This window comes from Perca fluviatilis, chromosome 23 (genome assembly GCF_010015445.1).
Source record: "Perca fluviatilis chromosome 23, GENO_Pfluv_1.0, whole genome shotgun sequence".
NCBI lineage: Eukaryota > Metazoa > Chordata > Actinopteri > Perciformes > Percidae > Perca > Perca fluviatilis.
The window spans coordinates 18,171,618-18,191,631 of record NC_053134.1 but is presented as its reverse complement, the minus strand read 5'-3'; the positions used below and the strand labels follow the sequence as shown (position 1 = coordinate 18,191,631).

General features: G+C 41.2%; 1 protein-coding gene across 2 annotated transcripts in view; it reads left to right on the top strand.

The window, feature by feature from the left end:
- tbc1d22a (TBC1 domain family, member 22a) overlaps positions 1-20,014 on the top strand; it is a 136,668-nt gene that overhangs the window by 79,120 nt on the left and 37,534 nt on the right. For both annotated transcript variants that reach the window (XM_039791347.1, XM_039791348.1), the window contains exons 11-12: positions 7,769-7,844; positions 16,854-16,981. In XM_039791347.1, the coding sequence (XP_039647281.1) occupies positions 7,769-7,844; positions 16,854-16,981 (204 nt within the window). The remainder of the gene's footprint in view (positions 1-7,768; positions 7,845-16,853; positions 16,982-20,014) is intronic.

The window sequence follows — 20,014 nt, the reverse complement described above, 5'->3', positions numbered from 1 at the left end:
AATGTCCAGTGTTTATATGACCACCATGTCCCCACCATCCATTACCCTACTTTCAGCACAGTGGGCGAGTGATTTGTTTGGGATGCATCCAAAACTCTCATCAAAGGATAAGTAAAGAGGAGCAGACATCTGGGCAAGAATCAATACCAGCTTTTGGTAGTTGAGTTTTAGCCATGCTGGCGGTGTGGCTCTAGGGATGGCAATGCGATCTGCATGGTCGGTCCACCACTTTGGTCCAGACTGAAATATCTAAACAACTATTGGATGGAATTCCATGAAAGTTGGTACAGATATGCATAGCACCTTGAAGATAATTCCTGCTGACTTTGGTGATCCTTTGACGTTTTCATTAGCACCACCATGAAGTTGATATTATTATTATTATTATTATTATTTCATAAGAAATAGGGATGCACCGAATATTCGGCCACCGAAAATTTTCGGCCGAAAATGGCCCAAAAGGGCATTTTCGGTTTTCGGCCGAAATACCTTTATCACCGAAACAATACGGCCGAAAATGTTGTGATGACGCAAACAGAAAACGCGACCTGCCGCGTGTGTCAGTACCCGATCCATTCCACCTGCAAAGCGTCTCCTAAGCAAAGAGGTTGAGACGGACCACGGGTAGAAAACAATGAAAATGCACGCTCTTAGAGTCTGTCAGCACACGTTTCACTGAGATCTGTTCCGGATCCTCTGCACTTCATCGTGACTGTACTTGATCCGCGTTATAAAGACCATTACTTGGTGCGGGAATAAAGCAGGGCGCACGAGAAATGATCCAGGCGCGATGGATGCGCGGAGAACCCGCGTGGAGACGGGACGAGCAGCGCCCGCGCAGGAGGAGATCAGAGCGCGCGAAAAAAAGACTTGTCTCGCTGCACCAGATGAGGGGCATGCACCCTCGTTGTCTGATATGTTCAGTGAAATCCTGCAAGAAAGTGCCTCAATTAATAATAATAATAATAATAATAACAATAGGTAAGCTATTCTGTTCTTAGGCTACTGTATACTGTATGTGACTATCAGATTGTAGCCATATTTCTGCTAGATATTTTTTTAATTAAACTTTAATATTAATTTATACAATTGCAATGCCTTGATTTTAGTAAAGTTAGTACACAGTCATAGCCATAAATGCAATGGTACTAATAATTGGCTTAATTTCTTTCGGTGTTTCGGTTTCGGTTTTCGGTCTTGGTTTCCTCTTTTTTCGGTTTTCGGTTTCGGCCAAGAATTTTCATTTCGGTGCATCACTAATAAGAAATGTGTCAATGACTGCTGGATAGATTAGAGAAAAGAGTGTTTTCACTGTTAGTCCTCTGCTGTGTGTCAAACTTATGGACTACCTACCTTCTTGTGCTGCAAATACACATTAAAGTTCACTGCACACGAAAGCAACAGAATGAAATCTGGCCAATCCTCCTGCAGCTCTGAACAACTGTAATTGTCTACACCTTTGTCTAGACCTTATCGCAACCTGTCATCTCTTTCATATAATCACTTTCTGCTACACACACACACACACACACACACACACACACACACACACACACACACACACACACACACACGCACACACACACACCAGAGAATGACAGATCATTGCCCTGTCCTTCAGTTTATTGTCTGCCCTTTATCTTGACCTGTCATCTCTCGCTCTCTTTTCTGTCCTCATGTCTCTTTCTCTCTCACACACATACACACACCCCTGCAGCATTGTTGTGTTGCTTCTGTCCAACTTGCTGATAGACATCCAGTGCAACAATAGGAGGCAATCTTAGTCCGCCGTGGAGGTATTGTTGTCTCTAATAGAATGGACTGAGAGGTGAAGAGGAGCCATTGATTCAGCTGACAGAGAGAGAGAGAGAGAGAGAGAGAGAGAGAGAGAGAATATGAACGAACAAAGACGGGCAGAACAAGAGGCTGTTGACACCTGGTCGAAAAAAAAAAGAGACACTGATTTCATGTTTGTGCGTCTGTTTGTTCATGTGGGTGAAACGGGGCATTTCCACTTACTTGCTGGGTCAGATGTAGTGGATGGACAGATGGCGGGAGAAAAGGAGAATGTATGAATAATGAAGGAGTGAGAGTTGATTTCCTCTTGTTGCCTCAGCTGATCAAAGATCTAACATATTGGATTTGACGAAGAGAGGAAGTGAGCGAGGACGGGCACAAGAAGGGGGAAAATAGAAAACGGGACAAAGGAATAAAGGAGGTGAGAGTGAAAGGTGGAGAGAGAGTGAGGGATTGTGATGGGGAGAGAAGAGGAGAGGAGGTGAGGACATAGGAGTAGCAGCTCAGACAGAAATGTAAAAGAGAAAAATGGAATGAATATTAATGCAGAAGAAGAGAAGCAAAATGAGAATTCCTATTAGTATCCCACCCTCGTCTCGAATGTCTCCAGAACCAGATCAAACAGAGAAACAATCAGTCACAAAATAAAATGCAGTGCAGCATGGAACACAAACCAAACACCAGGGAACAAAGCAAAGAACACATAATAGCATGTTCAAAACACTTAGTCAATCCTAGCCTCATTAGCACCACCAAAGTGATGAAAATAGACAAGGAAATGGAGAGCAAGAAGGTGGGAGAGGAGAAGAGCTGGAGATTGATAAAGGGAGACATGAAAGGAGGGGGAGGGATCTGGAAGGATTCAACTGGAGAAATTAGAGAGGAACAGAGCAAGATTTTGAGGTTTAAAGGAAAATAAAGGAGTATGGAAAGAGAGGAAAAAAAGAGAAGTATGGAAAATCAATGAAAATAGAGGAGGGGAGAAGGAAGAGTGAGACCGAGGAAGTTAGAAAGAGAGAGGGTAGGAGAGAGAGAGATAAATAGGGAACAAAAGTAAGCACCTAAAAGCACAGACAAACAAGAGTCTTAAAAACCTCCTGACCCTCAAATGCATTACCGACATAGAGAAAGAAATGTACAAATCCTTTCCTTTTCGAAAAGTTAAAATAGAAAGACCACAATAACACAATGGAAACAAGGGAAACTAAAACACATATACGGACAGTGTTAACAGATAGATAGATAGAGAGAGAGATAGATAAAACGATAGCAAACACGGATATATACATATATAAATACATATATGCACGCTACAGTTAGAGGAATTGCCAATACAGTACATTAACAACAAGGAAAGCTGATGAAGACACAACTGAGTTGAACAATTTGATTGAACATTTCCAGTTCTCTCATCTTTGTCTGTCAGCCTCAATGGCTGCTGCTCATTCTAACTACCTGGTCCATCTCCTGTTTAAAAAAAAAAAAAGTATAACTCCCTGTGTGGGAGGGAATGTTTTACTGGAAAGATGTAAAGACAGACAGGATACAAATATAAAAGCTAAAAGAACAAACGGAATATATTGAATCACCAATATACTAAAAATGATTAGTCATACCTTTACCAACAACACCAAACTTTGTTTCCATGCAAGCAATTATTTTGCAAGTTGAGGCGTGATATTGTGACAGGCGTGTAGTAAGACGCAGGGATGGGGATGAGCAAAAATGTGATCAAGACAGCCAGACAGAGATATGAAATAAAGAGTGCGAGACAGAGTTATAGCAGACAGTCAAAATAAAGAGCGAGAATAAGTGTGAGAATAAGGCTGATTGAAAAGCAGTAAAGAGACTGGCGGAGCAATTTGTAAGAGATATAGAGAGAATTTGAATAGTAGCTACCAGGTGATTTCAGTTGAGAGAGAGAGAGAGAGAGGTATAGAGAGAATTTGAATAGTAGCTGAGAGAGAGAGAATTAAGGCCAGCAGCTTTAATACTGCAAATGTAATTACTTGGCCCTCACACTTGCTTAGCACCTAACCACATTAACACCGGGCTGGTAGAAAGGGAGACAGCTAAAGAGGTAGACAAGCTCAGGACCGAAAATGGAGACAATGTACAAATATAGTATTAACAAATAATAAAAGTGAAACAAAAAGCATGATGGGAGGTGGACTAGGAATGTGTGAAAACAAATAACGGAGTGATGGAGAACAGCTGGGTCTGGAGCCTGGGAGGTGTCAAGAGGAAAATGGAGGAGAAGGCCATGGACAATCTTATCTAAATTGAGCTGCTTGGGTTTGCTGCTGTATTTTTGTTATATCAATATTTGGTTGTAAATAAAAATGAATGAAATCCCTTAGATTTGTTATTGTATTGACCATGATATATACTGAGCGGGACATTTTACAGTTGAAAAATCAACTTATCCGTGTTCTCTGGTTGACAAACTACGTAGTGGAGACAATGTTCCTAAATAGCAACCAGTCAGTTTAGAATTTCTGTGATGCAATATCTTGAAATATACACCGATACAGATATATCTAATATGCTAAAATGCTATTATAGGCTGATTTTATCGCCCTGCCTCTTTAATCAATCTAGCTGTAGTTGATGTATTTAACGATACACTTACAAAGACAAAGTTTTGTCAGTTATTGTGGTATGTTATCAATATTGTTGAAACTTTAATCAATTAGTTGTGAGCAATAAAGGTGGGTCAAATGAGAAGTAGAAACGTGAAGTGTTGACACATTTAGACGCTATGGAGGGATAAAACAAGTGTGAGATGCTATAGATGGGAGGAATAAAAGAAAGGAGCAGTAGAGAATGCGGTTTTTAACCTGCCAGCCGCTGATGGACTCAGGAGGACACACACGCCTTGGTTCTGCTGAGCCTGAAGGACAACTGGAGCTGTTTATTGCTAAATGACTTCTCATGAACCCCCCCGCCGCCCCCCCCCTTTTTTTTTTATTTCTTTCTTTATTTCTTTCTTTCTTTCTTTTTTCTCTTCTCTCTCTACCTCTCTCCATCTGTTGGATATTTTGCCACATCAGCTGTTCTCCAGCCACACTGAAATGACCCCTCAAGGAAACCTAATCTGTGTGTGTGTGTGTGTGTGTGTGTGTGTGTGTGTGGGGTGTGTGTGTGTGTGTGTGTGTGTGTGTGTGTGTGTGTGTGTGTGTGTGTGTGTGTGTGTGTGTGTGTGTGTGTGTGTGTGTGTGCGCACAGACCAAACACTTAAGTGCTGTTCTCACATGTATTGTATTCTGCAAATTCAACTGACCGACACCCCCCACTCTTGTGATCATATTCAGGTTCAGTTATTGTCTTCATATCCTAAAAAAAAAACATCCTAGTATATTTGTATTAAATCATGTTATAGATTAAAATGTCAAAACGTATGATGTCCACAGCATCACTCATTCAGTCATCTCGTTGTTGCTTCAGAAGCCAAGCCGTCAAGCCAATCTCCGGAGTAACTAGATAAACTGTCCTCAGACTGGAGGGGACACCTTCTTTCTGGACGCTGGTTGCTAGGGATTGTCTTTAAACAGTCCAAGTACTTTGGCTTCTCTACTGGCTAGCAGAAATTGGTTAAGACACATCTCGTCTGGCTTACCGGATGTACATTGCTGGGATAAAACCTGCAATCCGATCCTATCGCCGCTACCTATTTTGCAAGGGCACCGTCGCTGCATCCGAGGCGTAGCGCCGCCCAGGACGATTGTGATTGGTTTAAAGAAATACACACCAGAGGTGTATAGTCCAGGTGCCAGAAAGTAGAAATCCTGTCCAGCAGCTGTCCCAACCATCACTAAACCAGCTCCTCTACCAGGTAGATGAGCTCGTTAGTGAAAACACCTGCTCTAGATGTAGAGGCAGATCCAAAAACATGGCAGGATTTTTACTTTCTGGCACCTGGACTGTACACGTCTGTTCAGCAGCCAACACATCTTAGACGGTATACAGTAGTTTCCAAACGAGACATGGATGCACTACACAGACTTTTCAAATTAAAATATCAGCAACTGTACTTTAGAATACAATTCTAATCTACTTTACAAAACTACCATCACAAATACTGAAATTCAGACGTGTACAGTCCAGGTGCCAGAAAGTAAAAATCCTGCCATGTTTTTGGATCTGCCTCTACATCTAGAGCAGGTGTTTTCACTAACGAGCTCATCTACCTGGTAGAGGAGCTGGTTTAGTGATGGTTGGGACAGCTGCTGGACAGGATTTCTACTTTCTGGCACCTGGACTATACACCTCTGATACACACACAGCTGACGCAGCACTGTGGAGATCTGGCAACGTGACACTACGCTACTTGTAGACCCTACCTTTCTGTCTCTCATCGAATGCAAATTGCATTAAAAGCAATGTTATGAGAGTCGCAGCGTTAATGAAAACCAGTAACGTAACATCTTTGAAATCTAGCACTTTTAGCAACTTCTTTTGCACACAATGTGGCAAGTCAATTCTTAAATGACCATCAAGGGCATCACAGGCCTGGTGTTTATCCTGCTACATTTTGCCCTACATGTGATTTTATATTTAGATCCAATTTGAACTTGTTTTCTTAACCAGCTGGCATTATGCAGCCCAGATGAGGCACAGTAACAACGTGCAGGGGACAGGAGTGAAATGAAGGCCCTTCAGCTCTTTCTAATATTTCATTATTCCACCACTTCACACCAACATCTGAGGCCGGGACCCATTCACAGCTCCCCCTCTATTTTCTTCCAGACACATTCACTGCCACACTTGTTTTGTCATGCCAGTGTTCGTTAGGGGTGATATGAATGAATTAATATTCAGGCATCTTGCTCCCAGTGCGCTCTCGCTATCTCGTGTCTATCTCTCCTCTCTACTGCGCCGCTCGACTGAGTGCTGAGCACTCGGACTGCAGACGTGGGCTGTGCAAGTCATCCAAACTGAAAATCCAACCATATGGACACCGACCTGCTACAAGAGCTATATCCAACACTATTAAGCATTAAAGGATGTCTGTGATCTTATCAATCTTCTATGTTCTTTCATCATGAATTAACGTGTTCCATAGACTGTAAAAATACGTGCGTTTGTACTTGTACCAGTAGCTCTCTCTCTGTCTCTCTTTCTCTCCTCTCCCCTCTCTCTGTCTCCTGCTTCGCTCTCTCTCTCTCTCTCTCTCTCTCTCTCTCTCTCTCTCTCTCTCTGATCACACACACACTCACTCTTTCCCACTCTCTATCTTTCTCTCTCTGGTGCATGCTGTCCAGAGGCAATACGCAATTAAAACTATCCAAACTGATGATTTTTTGGGGAAAAGTGACAGCCTGAGTGTCCACCTGCAGTTGCACTTGCAAAATCAGTCTGTGCGCCGTTGGCAAGTCAGAACTGTTTACTTTTTGAGCACGCAATGAATGCCATTAGCGCCACAGCAAAAGCCCCGCCCTGGTTTCGATGTGGACGGGGTGGATGTCATCGCCAATGGACGATGACATCATCCATCAGACCGACCCTATTTCAAGATGAATCGTCAAAGTGAAAAAATACATTTCAAACCCCCTTCGCATGCGTGTTATGATACACTCACTCTCGGGCCATAAGGGTGCAAAACGTCAATGTGCAACTAATCGTGTTAGTTTTCTCAACAAGGGATCAATTCCACATCCTGTCTAATAAGTTACAGAGACAAATATTCCTGTAATACAAATATCTGCTTTATCTCCTTCCTTGCACCTTTTGTCATTTCAGGCTCACAGGAGTATTATCCACTAGTATGACTTTTTTTTTTTACTCCTTGTGGTTACTTGAAATGATTTATCCATAACGTTTGAAGCCTATTTGATTCCAGCATGTATTCACTTTGGGAGTCAGCAAATGCTTAAAGTATAAATATTACATATTACAGACCAACCATTTTAGGTTTTTCCAAAGGGAGCCTCGGTCCATATTGACTCGGCCTGATTTTTCTTCTCCTCAGGACAACTATACATTTGCCCAGCCAGGCATCCAGAGGAAAGTCAAGGCCCTGGAGGAGCTGGTCAGCAGGATTGATGGTGAGTCATCTGCCTTGTCTCCATCCATCCATCCTTCCTTCCACCCATCCATAAAGTACTTTCTGCTCACAGCTCTGCCATTTTGACTTGATTTCCATGTTTTATTTTTTTTTTTACCTCTTCTTGGCTTTCCAGTTGATTCTCCTCTCTGTGTATCAGTCATCTTTTTCCCATTTCTGATGTCTTCTCCCTCAACACCGGTTGAACGATTATTCATGCAAAAATACGTTCAGAGTCATCACCCTCTGCGTGGTTGTCTGCTTTACAATGGGCATGCAAGACAATGGGCTTAATTCACAACCCTTTTCTATTTTTTTTCTCTTAAATTCTTTTGTGAAAATTGACAGGAAATTAGCAAATCTTAATGTATCTTGTATTTTCCCAATGTCAGTTGTATTTTATTAAATTTTTCATGGACTAAACTTGCCACAAGCCATAGAAGGATTTTGCGCGCATCACTTTAATTTTAGACATCTTTGAAAATAAGACAATATTGATTAGTCTGACAAAGGGGGGGTGTTAACTTTTGCATTCACACACATACTGTATGTATACTTGCAGAGAGGTGGAAAGGGGCCGGTGATTGGGCCGCACTTGTCCCGCATGTATATTTTAAAGTTCTTAGTGATACTCTGCCAGGCAACAGGAATAAAAAAAAAAGTCACTTTAAAAATTGCTATCATGGGGAGTTTTTTCCCCCCTTACAGTTTTGTTAACACCTAAACTTCCTTTGACAGTTTAAATGTTCGTGTTAGAACTAGATACACACCGGGAAGTTACAGTTGTTTTCACGCCACGATTCTTCCGCGCTTGTAATAATTACATGACACTGCGATCGCTGATTGTCATTCCACCCGTCTGTCGGGGGAAATGTCAACGTGTTGGTGATTATTAGCACAAAACAATGGCTTGCAGAAGGGCTGGAAGTTAATTTATGCACACGGTGTTCTCATACACAGCACCTTAGTGTTAAATAGCAACGCTGCTTCTTCTGTTTCTTCCTTCTCTTTTTTATGATGTCAAAACAATAAATGTGTAAATATGGTTTGAATGGTTTTTCCATCCAGACTTACTGTGCCTCTGTCACTTGTGTGGCATTAGTGGCGGCCCACGATGCGGTGTGCAAAACAGGGTCTTATCGAAGCAAGCCTTTTGTACAATGGTCATGTTCTTGGCTAACCTTGGTGCTGCCCGACCATCCTGTCAGCCAGAGGGAGTGGAGGACTCGCCCGCTGCATCCAAATGGATGGAGAGAGAGAGAGAGAGAGAGAGAGAGAGAGAGAGCATACTGTACGTGTGTGTGCAGGAGTGTGAATGTCAGAGAAAGTTAGTGTGCGTACGCAGGCCTGTCTGTTTGCATGTGTGATTGTGACAGAGTCAACATGCCGATAGAGAGGGCAGTCGTGTGAGAGCGTTGGTGCATGTTGTTGCCTGTGTTGGGAAGAAAAAAAACAAACAATACTGATATACTGTACATGTGTGTACATTTGGAGTGTGTGTGTGTCCCCTTCTAGGTTTAGAAAATAAATAGATGAAATAAAGAAGCAAAGTCCTCCCAAGCTCCGCCACACCCCAGCAAAGACAATAAAAAAAATGACTTGACATTTTCACTGTATTTATTCCATAAGTGCCCTGTCATCATAGCTGGGGCAGAGCCATTTTATACCTCGCTAGCTTGACATTACCACCTCTAATGAGATCACAGATAGCTTTTATCTTGTGTTACAGGATTGTTTTTCGCCCCGCTGTCGACATAGCATCTGTTTTGGGAACAATGGCCTCTCATCTCTCCCAAGATGACCTATCAGCGCTTATCAGATGCAGGGTTATCCAGAGTGTTGTGCAGTTGGATAAAGGGTGGGGTCCTGTCTTTTCACAACAGGCACATGTTTTAGCGACTGGTGCAGAAATTACCATTTCTCTCTAGATAGAAAAATAGATGTTATGGTCATATTTATTGTTTCTTTATTGTTTTTCTTTCTGTGTTAATGATTTTTTAATTTTTTTTGTATGTTTCTTTTGAGATTTCCCATCCATTACATTACCAGCGCTAATGGTACTTAATCTCGCAGCTCGTTAATTTTAGATTTGTTGGACAAAATGTAGTGCACAGTGAGCAATCTATTATTCTCCATGAGAGCGAGCGAGTAACCTTCCCAAAAAAAAAACAAGAGAAAACACTTTAGCTGTTGCTGTGGGTATTCTGTTTCAGCCTTGTATCAGTTTTGTATCCAATACAGGGACTTTAGTAGTTGATGGGGTATTTGTGAAGCCAATGGGAGGAGAGGCGAGGATAGCGGGAAGGAAGAAGGTGGGAGTTTCTTTTTGACCTCAGCTCAGTGTTTTTAGTTGCATTATTGTTTGCCGTACGGAACAGTAAGGATAGGACATTGCTGATCTGTCCGTCTCGCGCCACTTTCTCTCTCTCACCTTTTCTCTGCTTCTTTAAATCGACTGCACCTACCCCCTCCTATATATCTGTCAGATAGAGGTAAAACACACACATACACTACATTCACAGAGAGAGAAAGAAAGATAATGTGCAGTTTTTATGATCATATCCCCACCTTCCATTACCTGCCATGTCTTTTAGTGCAGTGCGGGAGACTGGATTTGTGCCAAGAGGTCTCAGCCATTTTTTGGCACAATGTTGTCCTCCTCCTACTCATCCCCATTTTCCCTCCCTGTAACCTAACTTTTTTTTGGGGAAAAAACTACCTTTTGAAAGGCACATTGGACGGTAGGACTTAAGTGACATACCAATGAAAAATAGAATGATTGGCTGTGTCAAATGCAGCAGACGTGTCAAACAGGATTCAAACGGCACGATTTCGAGAGTCTAAAAACGCCAATTAAACACCAATCCAGGATGAGGTTTGAGAACTATAATGTCACCAGTTTATGTCCTAGAATGGCTGGGGAAAAAAATGACCTTCTCCCTCAAGTGTTATGACTAAGGTTTCTCGTCCTCCACTCAGTCAACTTTCCCATAGTGTAGTCCCATAGTGTAAGCTCTAATTGATCTTGAAGTAAGGGTGCCAAAAAAAGCAGGAGGATTTGTTAAAACTTCTAAAAAAAAAATAAATAAATCAAAGCTGTTTATTTCTTTACTCTAATTCCTTTAGTTGAAAACAGTGGGTGACATTGTTGAAAGGCTTTTACTTCGAATGTTCTTTGTTTCCCTTTCTGCTCGCCCCTCCCTTACACTCCCCCTCTCTGCAATTATCTTGCTTGTAATAAGTGACGCTAACTCCTATTAGCCTTGCTTGACGCTAGCACACGTATCTCCTCAAAAGACGAGCCACTTTGTCGGCATGCCTGTAATGCTTCTCTGATCTCTTTATCTCTCCCTTATCTCTTTCTGTGTATAGTTGCATGCAAGTGCATTAGCACAAGTTCATCAACATGCAAATTGCCCAAAGGTGAATTTATTTATGCTAATGAGACACTGGCAGCACACACTTTGAGCCTGACTTGTGTAAAATGGCTGGTAGCTGGATTGTGGCTGTATTGCATAATAAAAGGCAGAAAAGTGCTACATTGTTTATATGGGTTTGAAAAAAAAAATCATTTGCCTTTCTGTAGCGGCAGCTGCTGTTTGAAGTGGCTATGCATTTTGTGTGCATGACAGCCTGTGTATATTTACCATTCTGTTTGTTTAATGTGTATTTATTGGGGCCGGATTTGTATATAAATTCACACTTGTGTAGGGAAGAATGCGCTTTGCTTTTCTGGAGTTTTTGAAGTTGTGCCATATTTTTAAAGCTGTGTTGAGTTCAGATTCAGGCCTGCTGTGGTGTAACTGGCAGCACAAGGTCAATTACACCATCTTTCCCTGTCTTCCCCACACAATCCTCCACAGCCAGACATCACATCTACAATGTTCATTCACTCTGCTCTCTCTGTCTTACAGCAACTTTACATACTGTACTTAATATACTGCACGTTCCACGTTTTCAATCATCTTACATTTATTTATTTAAAGAAATTTAACAGACCTCTTTGGAAAATGTGAAAGTTATGTCACTACAGTAACTGTATTTAGGACCGCTGTCCCTTTGGGTCTCTTTTGATTTTAAATTCTGACAGGGTGTGGTGGGGTTTTCTTACTCTTCACTGCTGAGCATCTAGGATGGTATTTCTAATGTGACATGGCGCTTCTTGTGCGTTAGTTATGCTAATGTGCTATTCCTATTCTTCACACAAGCTCATTTACAAGTAGCCAGTATTGAGTTTACGCATATCATTTGCAGTTTTCTGAAGCGTTTGCATCATCTGAGACTGAGACACACACACATTAAATACATGATGTACTTGCATGAGGTCTGCTCTTCCACCTGGGATCCACAAGAACATTTTTGTGACGCCTAATGTTTAGGACAGAGAGAAGCATTGTTGATGTGTGACACACACACACACACACACACACACACACACACACACACACACACACACACATATACAGTGACACCATGAAACTTATCCGATCCCACAATTACTGGAGTCTCTCTCGGGCAATCGGTAATAAATGTGTGACCTTGTGGTTGTTTATTGTGTGAGAGGAATAGGTAAGCAAGCGTCACTCAGTGGACTCTATCTTTTGTACTTGACTTTGTTATTTAACTTTTTCATTTTTACTTGTTATAGCTGCGTCTTGCCAGAGGGTGTTTCTCTTTGTATGACAGATAAACCAATAAACAGATATATTTATAGTGCGACCAAACACACACACACACGTACTGTACGTCCACACAATATTCTGTACACACCTTATTTATATACAGTAACAAATACATGTATGTACAACATAAAAGCACAACAAAAATGAAAAACAAGTCAGTAAGCTGTGTGCATTTTTGCTGCGTGGAAAAGTAGCACCAAACACCTTCCTCGAACAGCAGTTGTCCAATCATAGCTTAGCAACCTTAACAAGAAGGCGTTAGAGGACAATACTCTGAAAGGGTTTGGAGGATAGTGTTTCATGGCTAGCCTTTCCCAAACCTAAAAACACAAGAGCAAAATTGAAAGGAATGGATTAAACAGTTGGGTTTCTGCTCTACAGCCTATGTCTGCGGGATCAAAGATTACGTAAAAAAAAAAAAAACATTCACAACTACCACATCTTGTAATGTTGGAAGTGAAAACATACTGGAAATATTAAGTATAAAAAGCCAAGCAGCCAAAAGGTTTTTATTAGAATGATTACAGTGTGATCTTACATTTCTTTCTTATAATACTAGGATAAATTAGCTTTAGTACAATCGTCATATATGTAGCAATTCATTGCATATTTAAGATCCTTTACAGGCTTCTTGTTTAATAACAAGTCAGCTGGAAACATAATCAGCCTGGACCAACTTTTGAAGCTAACCTTAGCTTAATGAGCTAGCTAGCTACAACTGAAAGAAATCTGCTTGCAACAGGTGTCATTTCAGCTGGCAAACTCAACAGTCGCCGGCTAGAATGAGAAGCCTGCTTTTGTCTACTTCTGGCTGACATCAAGGACCCATTGTTTTAAACATTAATGGGAATTTTAAGCAGAAAATCTGCTACTAGTATCATTGTAAAATAGTAAAAAAAAATGATATGCTTACTGTGAAATTGAAAGCTTGACACACATAGCACTGGTAACTAATAGGGGGCGAGGAATGGATAAAGAGAAATGGATAAAGTTTACAGTGAGATTATTGCATTCTCTATTTATAAATACAATACATTACAGAGACGGGGAGCTATGCGAACAGTTCACAGTGAAAAAATAAGCAAATGTAAAAGAAAGCAGCTCTGTTGGAACAGAAAGTGAAATGGCCAATAGGAGAGTGAAAGAGTGTAACTGTAATTATGTTTTGTACCAAAGAGAGACTGAAGTCAGGCAGAATTGGCGTCATCAGCAGAATCCTGGGAGCCGCTCACTAGTCACTGTACGACCTTTGACCTCCTGCTGTCCACCCGCACTTCCCCAGCCACGGGCTACAGTCCACTGTGGGGAGCGGACTAGCCGGCATCATGGCCTCCGTGCTAAACCTCAACCAGCAGTGGGAGGGAAGACAAGACTCATCAGTCAATCATTGTCTATGAGAGATTTCATCCGCAACCTCCCTCAGCCCCCATAACTACGCTACCCAGCATGCCGAGCACTGTGCCAGCTGGACAGCAGCCCTGGGTTAAAAAGTCACAAGTTGTAGCGCTTTAGTTCATTTCATTGTTTCATCGTTCATGTTATTTTTTCTTTTTCTTTTTTCCTGTTCTTTTCTGTTCCTTTCTCCACTCCCTCTCCTACTGCGATTACTCCTCATGACAAACGAATCTCCCTTCCACCACTCCCCCCATCGCGCACCTCTTCCCCTCTGTTTGGTGAAGCCACTAATATTAGGCAGAGCAAGTTCATTAGTGTAATTTAACATTGTCTAAAGTTGTTCCACTCTCTCCCTCTCTGTTTGGCAGCTAGCTAGGATCTGTCACCATGATGCATTCACCGTTAATGAGCTTGCCTTGTTTATGCTTTTACAGCAGCATGTGATAATTAAACTGCAGAGACGAGTGCGAAGTAATCGCTTTGTGTTTACTTCGCGCCCTGCACATGTGTTGGGGTGTGTGCATAATTGTCAAACATGCATGTGTGAGCAATGGAAGATAGGTAAAATTCAAGTGTTTGCTGTGTGTTGTTTGAGCACACTAATGTATGTGTTCTTGGCTAGAAATACTTAATGTTTTGTCATTTGAGCTTTATTAAAGCTGTAAATTGGTGTGGGTGGGTGTTGTGGGGGGTGGGGGGTGGGTTTGTCAGTCAGACCTGATTAAGAGCACAGGTTTCAAGAGAAGAGAATGCTATAGTTCCTCCCTAACTGGCTTTTCTTATAGATTCTCTGACAGCTCTTTAATTACAGCTCTATTATGAAGTGTGTGTGTGTGTATGTGAGAGAGAGAGAGAGAGAGAGAGAGAGAGAGAGAGAGAGAGAGTGTGTCATTGGTTTGATGACTATGAAATAGGGAGTTGCTTAATAATGAGTGGTATTTTTCATCTTTTGTTATGTAAAGAAGCATAAAATGAACATTTTTCAAGAACCGAGAAAGGAACAAAGGCAGCGTCACAGCCTCATGTGCAACAGATTTTCAGCTGACATTTCTGCTTCTCATCCGTTCTCGTCAGCGAGCGTTCATGCCCGCCCGCCATGACACTGACATTGACGCCACTGATGTTTGAACTCCGCACTGAGAACACATTGAGATCGCCAGACGCAACGTATGGTTCTCTCTGTGTCGTTTGTCGGAAGTGGGAACATAATCTGAACTAATTATAGGAGGAGAAAACTAAACACATTTTATGGTTATAGGGAGACAGATGCCGACATCTAATACCCAGCTAATGTTTATGTTTGGAAAGTCGAGCCGAACGAAACAAACTGCCGCCTTGACTGATGATTATATTTATATTCAGCTGTTTCTTGGTGTGTTCTCAGCTGTTGTTGGTACCAGCAAAGTTAAATTACGCCAATTTGCACAGAATAATCCATCATACCTACCTCAAAGAATAAGTCTGGTGATTTTTCTATATTTTTCCAAAAACAACAAATGCTTACAAGTATTGACTGTGAAGCCTGATGTAGTTCATCTTTTTATTGTTTTCCAAAAGCTAATAAAAACACACCAATGAGTTACACAGGCGACACGTTGCGTCATTACAATGAACATGGGCATTGTGTTCAAAAACAACAGTACACTAAAATGTGTTTCTTGAAAACATTTTAGCCAATCCAGTAAGAGAATCTTGATTCATATTTGATCAGCACCGCCTCGTTTGATCTGAGTTTCGTAAGCCCGGTGCAATGCTGGACAGAGAATACCGGTTACGGTCTCTGACTGCGTTCAATCATGGCGCTTCTCCGTCAGTCATCCGTCTTAAACCCGCCCCACATGAGATAAACGGTTGTGATTGGTCTGCCTAGTTTCTCTTTGGCTGACAATCTGTTTTGAATGGGGGCCCAGGCGTATCTGCCAGAGCAAATGAAACATGAGCTGGAAGATTTGTCTGGTTTCCAGGCTACACTGGGAAATGATTAATATTCCAGAGGTGGCTAATTGAATATTTGCTATTGTCCTTAGTAACTACATACATTTTAGCCATTACCAAATTATTATTATTATTATTATTTTTTTTTTTTTAAACTATTCCCACAGGAAAATCATGTAACCATTGTTGCACAGAGTGAATGAGGCTTAAAGGAAATGCAGCCTGCCTCGTGGAAAAACTGAAGAGATGCATTTTAAAATAAAGTGTCCGTTTTGACAGGGTTTAAATTAGGACATGACCAATGAGTGTGCCCAGAAGAAGTAGGTTTTGATGACTTTAGTTAATACTGAGGTGTAGGAAGAGAAAAATCACACACATAGTTGATTAAAAATCACTGTTGAGCTTATGCAATATTAAAATGACCCGACGTCCCTTTGTCAGAAAAAAAGATAAATAGTCACAATTTTATTAAAACCCCACGGGGTTCAACCTCATATGACAGAGATAAACAAAAATACAGTTATACAGCAATAATGTCGGAGAAATGATATGCTCACACGCTATACCTTTTATAAATTTGCTGCCTGTCCTCACCTCTGGATGCTATTGACCTACGTTGTGTGCACTCCATTCCTCACCGGACTGACATGCAATTGCTTTGGAGTTTTATTCAACAACGAATATTCTCCCTTTTCTCATCTCAGTTTGGTGTGAAGCTTTTCTCTGACATTTCTGATAGCTCTGTAATTACATCTCTATTATGAGGAGGCGGATGTGTGCGTGATTGGTTGTGCGTGCGTGTGACACTGACTGCAGTAGTTATTAACAAAGAGGGGAGCGATGAAGGAATCTGTCTATCAACACACTCATCATTAATATTGCCAGATCCTTGCCAGGAATTTTATATATATATATATATATATAATATTTTGGTGGAACCTTATTCTTTGTGGAATATATTGATTTTTATATTGTGATTATTATTATTATGTTGACAGAGTCTGTGCACCGCCACATGCAGCAGTACGAGGTGGAGTACCTGCAGTTTGCCTTCCGCTGGATGAACAACCTCCTGATGAGGGAGCTGCCATTACGCTGCACAATCAGACTGTGGGACACCTACCAGGTAAACACACACACACACACACACACACACACATGGCGAAAGCTATTGTTATTTATGCCTTTTGTTATCTGTCCGTTTCTATCTTTCTGGCTCTGCATGGGATCTCAGAAACGGGGATATTCTCTGATAATGACATCTATAATTGCCTCAGAAGTGGTGCTTTTGTAATTTCTACCATTATGTCCCAGCCAACCCAGGTGGCATGATACAACATAATACAGATATATATATATATATGATCTGATATATGATCTTTAATGCAATATCTACATTGCCCATATCAGCAACCATTCATCCAATGTCCCAAAGGCACATTCTGTTTACTAATCTGATATCATTTTAAAAGGCTAACTGAGAAAACATTGGAGAACCCTTTTGCAATTATGTAAGCACATAATGTAATCTGAAAACTGCTTCCCTGGTTAAAAAAACAATGCAACTGATCTCAGCTGGTATTCTGTCTATAATGGAGTGGAATGGAAATTTCTAAGTGACCCCAAACTTACTACCGGTAGTGTTTGTATGTATGTATGTATGTATGTAAAGCTATTAAATCATGACCGCTATCTCTGTGATAGTCTTAGTTATACAGAGCCTATAATACAGCCTAACTATGCTGCTCGGCCCCATCACACAACCATGCTGCCGAGAAATTTACATTTTTCTTGTTAAATGAACAGGATGAGTTGACTTGTTCAGAAAAAGAAAGGTTTAAAAAATATGCAAATAAGATCCGGGCAAAGGGATTGTAAAGGATTAGTTAATTCAGTAAGGAAACAAAGATGTCAGTAGCCCCTTTCATGCATGAAACAAAAGTTTTGCTGTCTAACTTAATGGTTTAATTTTATGGCTGCTCTGTTCTTGTGTGTGCGTGTGTGTGCACGCGTGTGTGTTGACCTAGATGTGTGCGAGAGAGCGAGAGAGAGCAGGATCTTAATCATATTCAAACACATCTGGACCTGCTCATTTCGCTGCCTTTTCACATTTACACACAGCTTAAAAGGCGGCGCCTACAGTTACACCAGATTGTTAACCTCAGTTGGCGTTTTCAATAACACCTAATGTCTGCTATTGATTCAGTGGGGTGTGTGTGTAAAGGCTTGAATGTGTGTGGATAGTCCAGAGCTTGAGCTGAGTACATATAATAGATTTTCCATCTTATGCAGAGGTTGAGAGTGTGAGACATGCTAGCGCTGTGTTTGATTAGACGTGGAAAGTGCGGAGAAGGAGCATGAAGATGAATTGAGAGTTGAAGTAAAGTTCAAAACTTCTCCATTGGTGGCTCCTCCAACTGTGGCAGTTAGTTGCACAACCATATGTATGTATCTTTTCTGCTGTCATCTTCGCAACAGTGTCTGCATCTGCCCCCCTGTTGTTATTCTTCCTGCTGCATGTTCTCAGCATCAATCAGAGTGTCTTTCTCATTTTTTCGTTAAAAGGGGGATTGTATGACATGCAGATGGTCTTGTCATATTTACCCATTTTTGTTTGCTTAGCTCAAAAATCTGACGTCTGCAACTGTAACTCTGAGGTCTGACATTCCCACAGCTCTGAAGTCACTGTCTGAAAGCTGTAATGTAGCAGAGCTGCTTCCCATTGACACAAATGCAACCAAGTAAGTTAGGGACCTTCGTCAAATAACTGTACCTTTCTGTATATGTGACTTTCGGTTGCAGTTAAGAGCATTAGGAGAGCAAAGTAGATGGGCAAAGGGAAACAAATTTAGATAGGTAATAGATCAAGGTATAAAGTTGGGTGTTGAAAAACAGAGAATGAGAGGGGATAAAAAGAGAAAGGGGCAAAAAGAGAGAAAGAGGAAAGACTTACAAAATGGGAATAAAGCTTAGTCCACAGCTCAACAAACCGTAGCTTGGATGAATGAACACCACCAAATTAATCTTGTCTAAATCTTTCTGAACTCTTGACTAAACTTTGGGCAGCATGAAATAGATTGCATCTGACAGGTAAAAGCCACATAACAGCAACGATGGTGTTTTTCTTTTTATGCCGTAGCACCACTGCCATTTTTGTGTCAGATTTAGTTTGTGCAAGCACCCTTGGAAGCAGATAGAACTCCATTGCTGGCTTGTAAAAATACATTTGACTAATTATACATAACGTTGCACTTTACTGCAACCTCAGAGTGGAGGAAAACACAATTTTTCTCATCATCTGAAACTTTAAATGCTTTTATTTTTTACATATTTACTATATTTTAATCATGAACACTATTATATGAGCACTTTCAATATTTTCAGTCCAGGAATTTCAGCATTACCATTTCTTCCAAATATTCATATTACTATAATCCTACTTACAGTAATTGGTCCCTGCGAGCAAAGATTCTCTTCACTTTCTGTGTTCTCAATGACATAAAACTGTTGGGTCAGCTGCAGTGCGAGCCGAGCTGAAAATAAAAACGAATCCTGAACACTCCAAGTCCTCCAGTTTAAGTGCAGTCTCTGCACTCGCATGACTTATGTGGACATCGGTGATTAGGAAGCCAAAGAATCCCATTTTTTCTCAGAAAGAACACTTTGGCTGACCCGACAGCAGCACTATGTATTCAGGGACCCACTTCCTGGTCAGCCATCCCTTATCATCACTGATAGGCATTGAATGTTCCTCTTGTGAAGGATTGATACTAAATCATTACAACAAACTACAGTGCTCTCCCATTTAGGCTGTTTGTTGCTGGTGCATTTCGACTGAACCACAGCCAGCTGGCAGGAGAGACGGACATATTTAGAGGTGTGGAGCTTGATAGGAAGGTCTTGAAGGTGTAGTTTGGTGTTAGATTTTGCTTGATTGTTGGACAGGGTGAGTAGGTGAGGAGTGGAAAGGCTGAGAGATGAATATGTGAGGAAATATTTTGTAGATATGCATCAAGAGAATTACGTTTGAACCAGAGTGAGTGGCCTTCCCAATACTCTGGTTCATCCTGATAAAGTTAATGACACATAATTGAACACAAGTTGGTGGTTTTTAAGAAATACCAGCTGACCCAGTACTGCTCTGTACCTATTCCAGCTC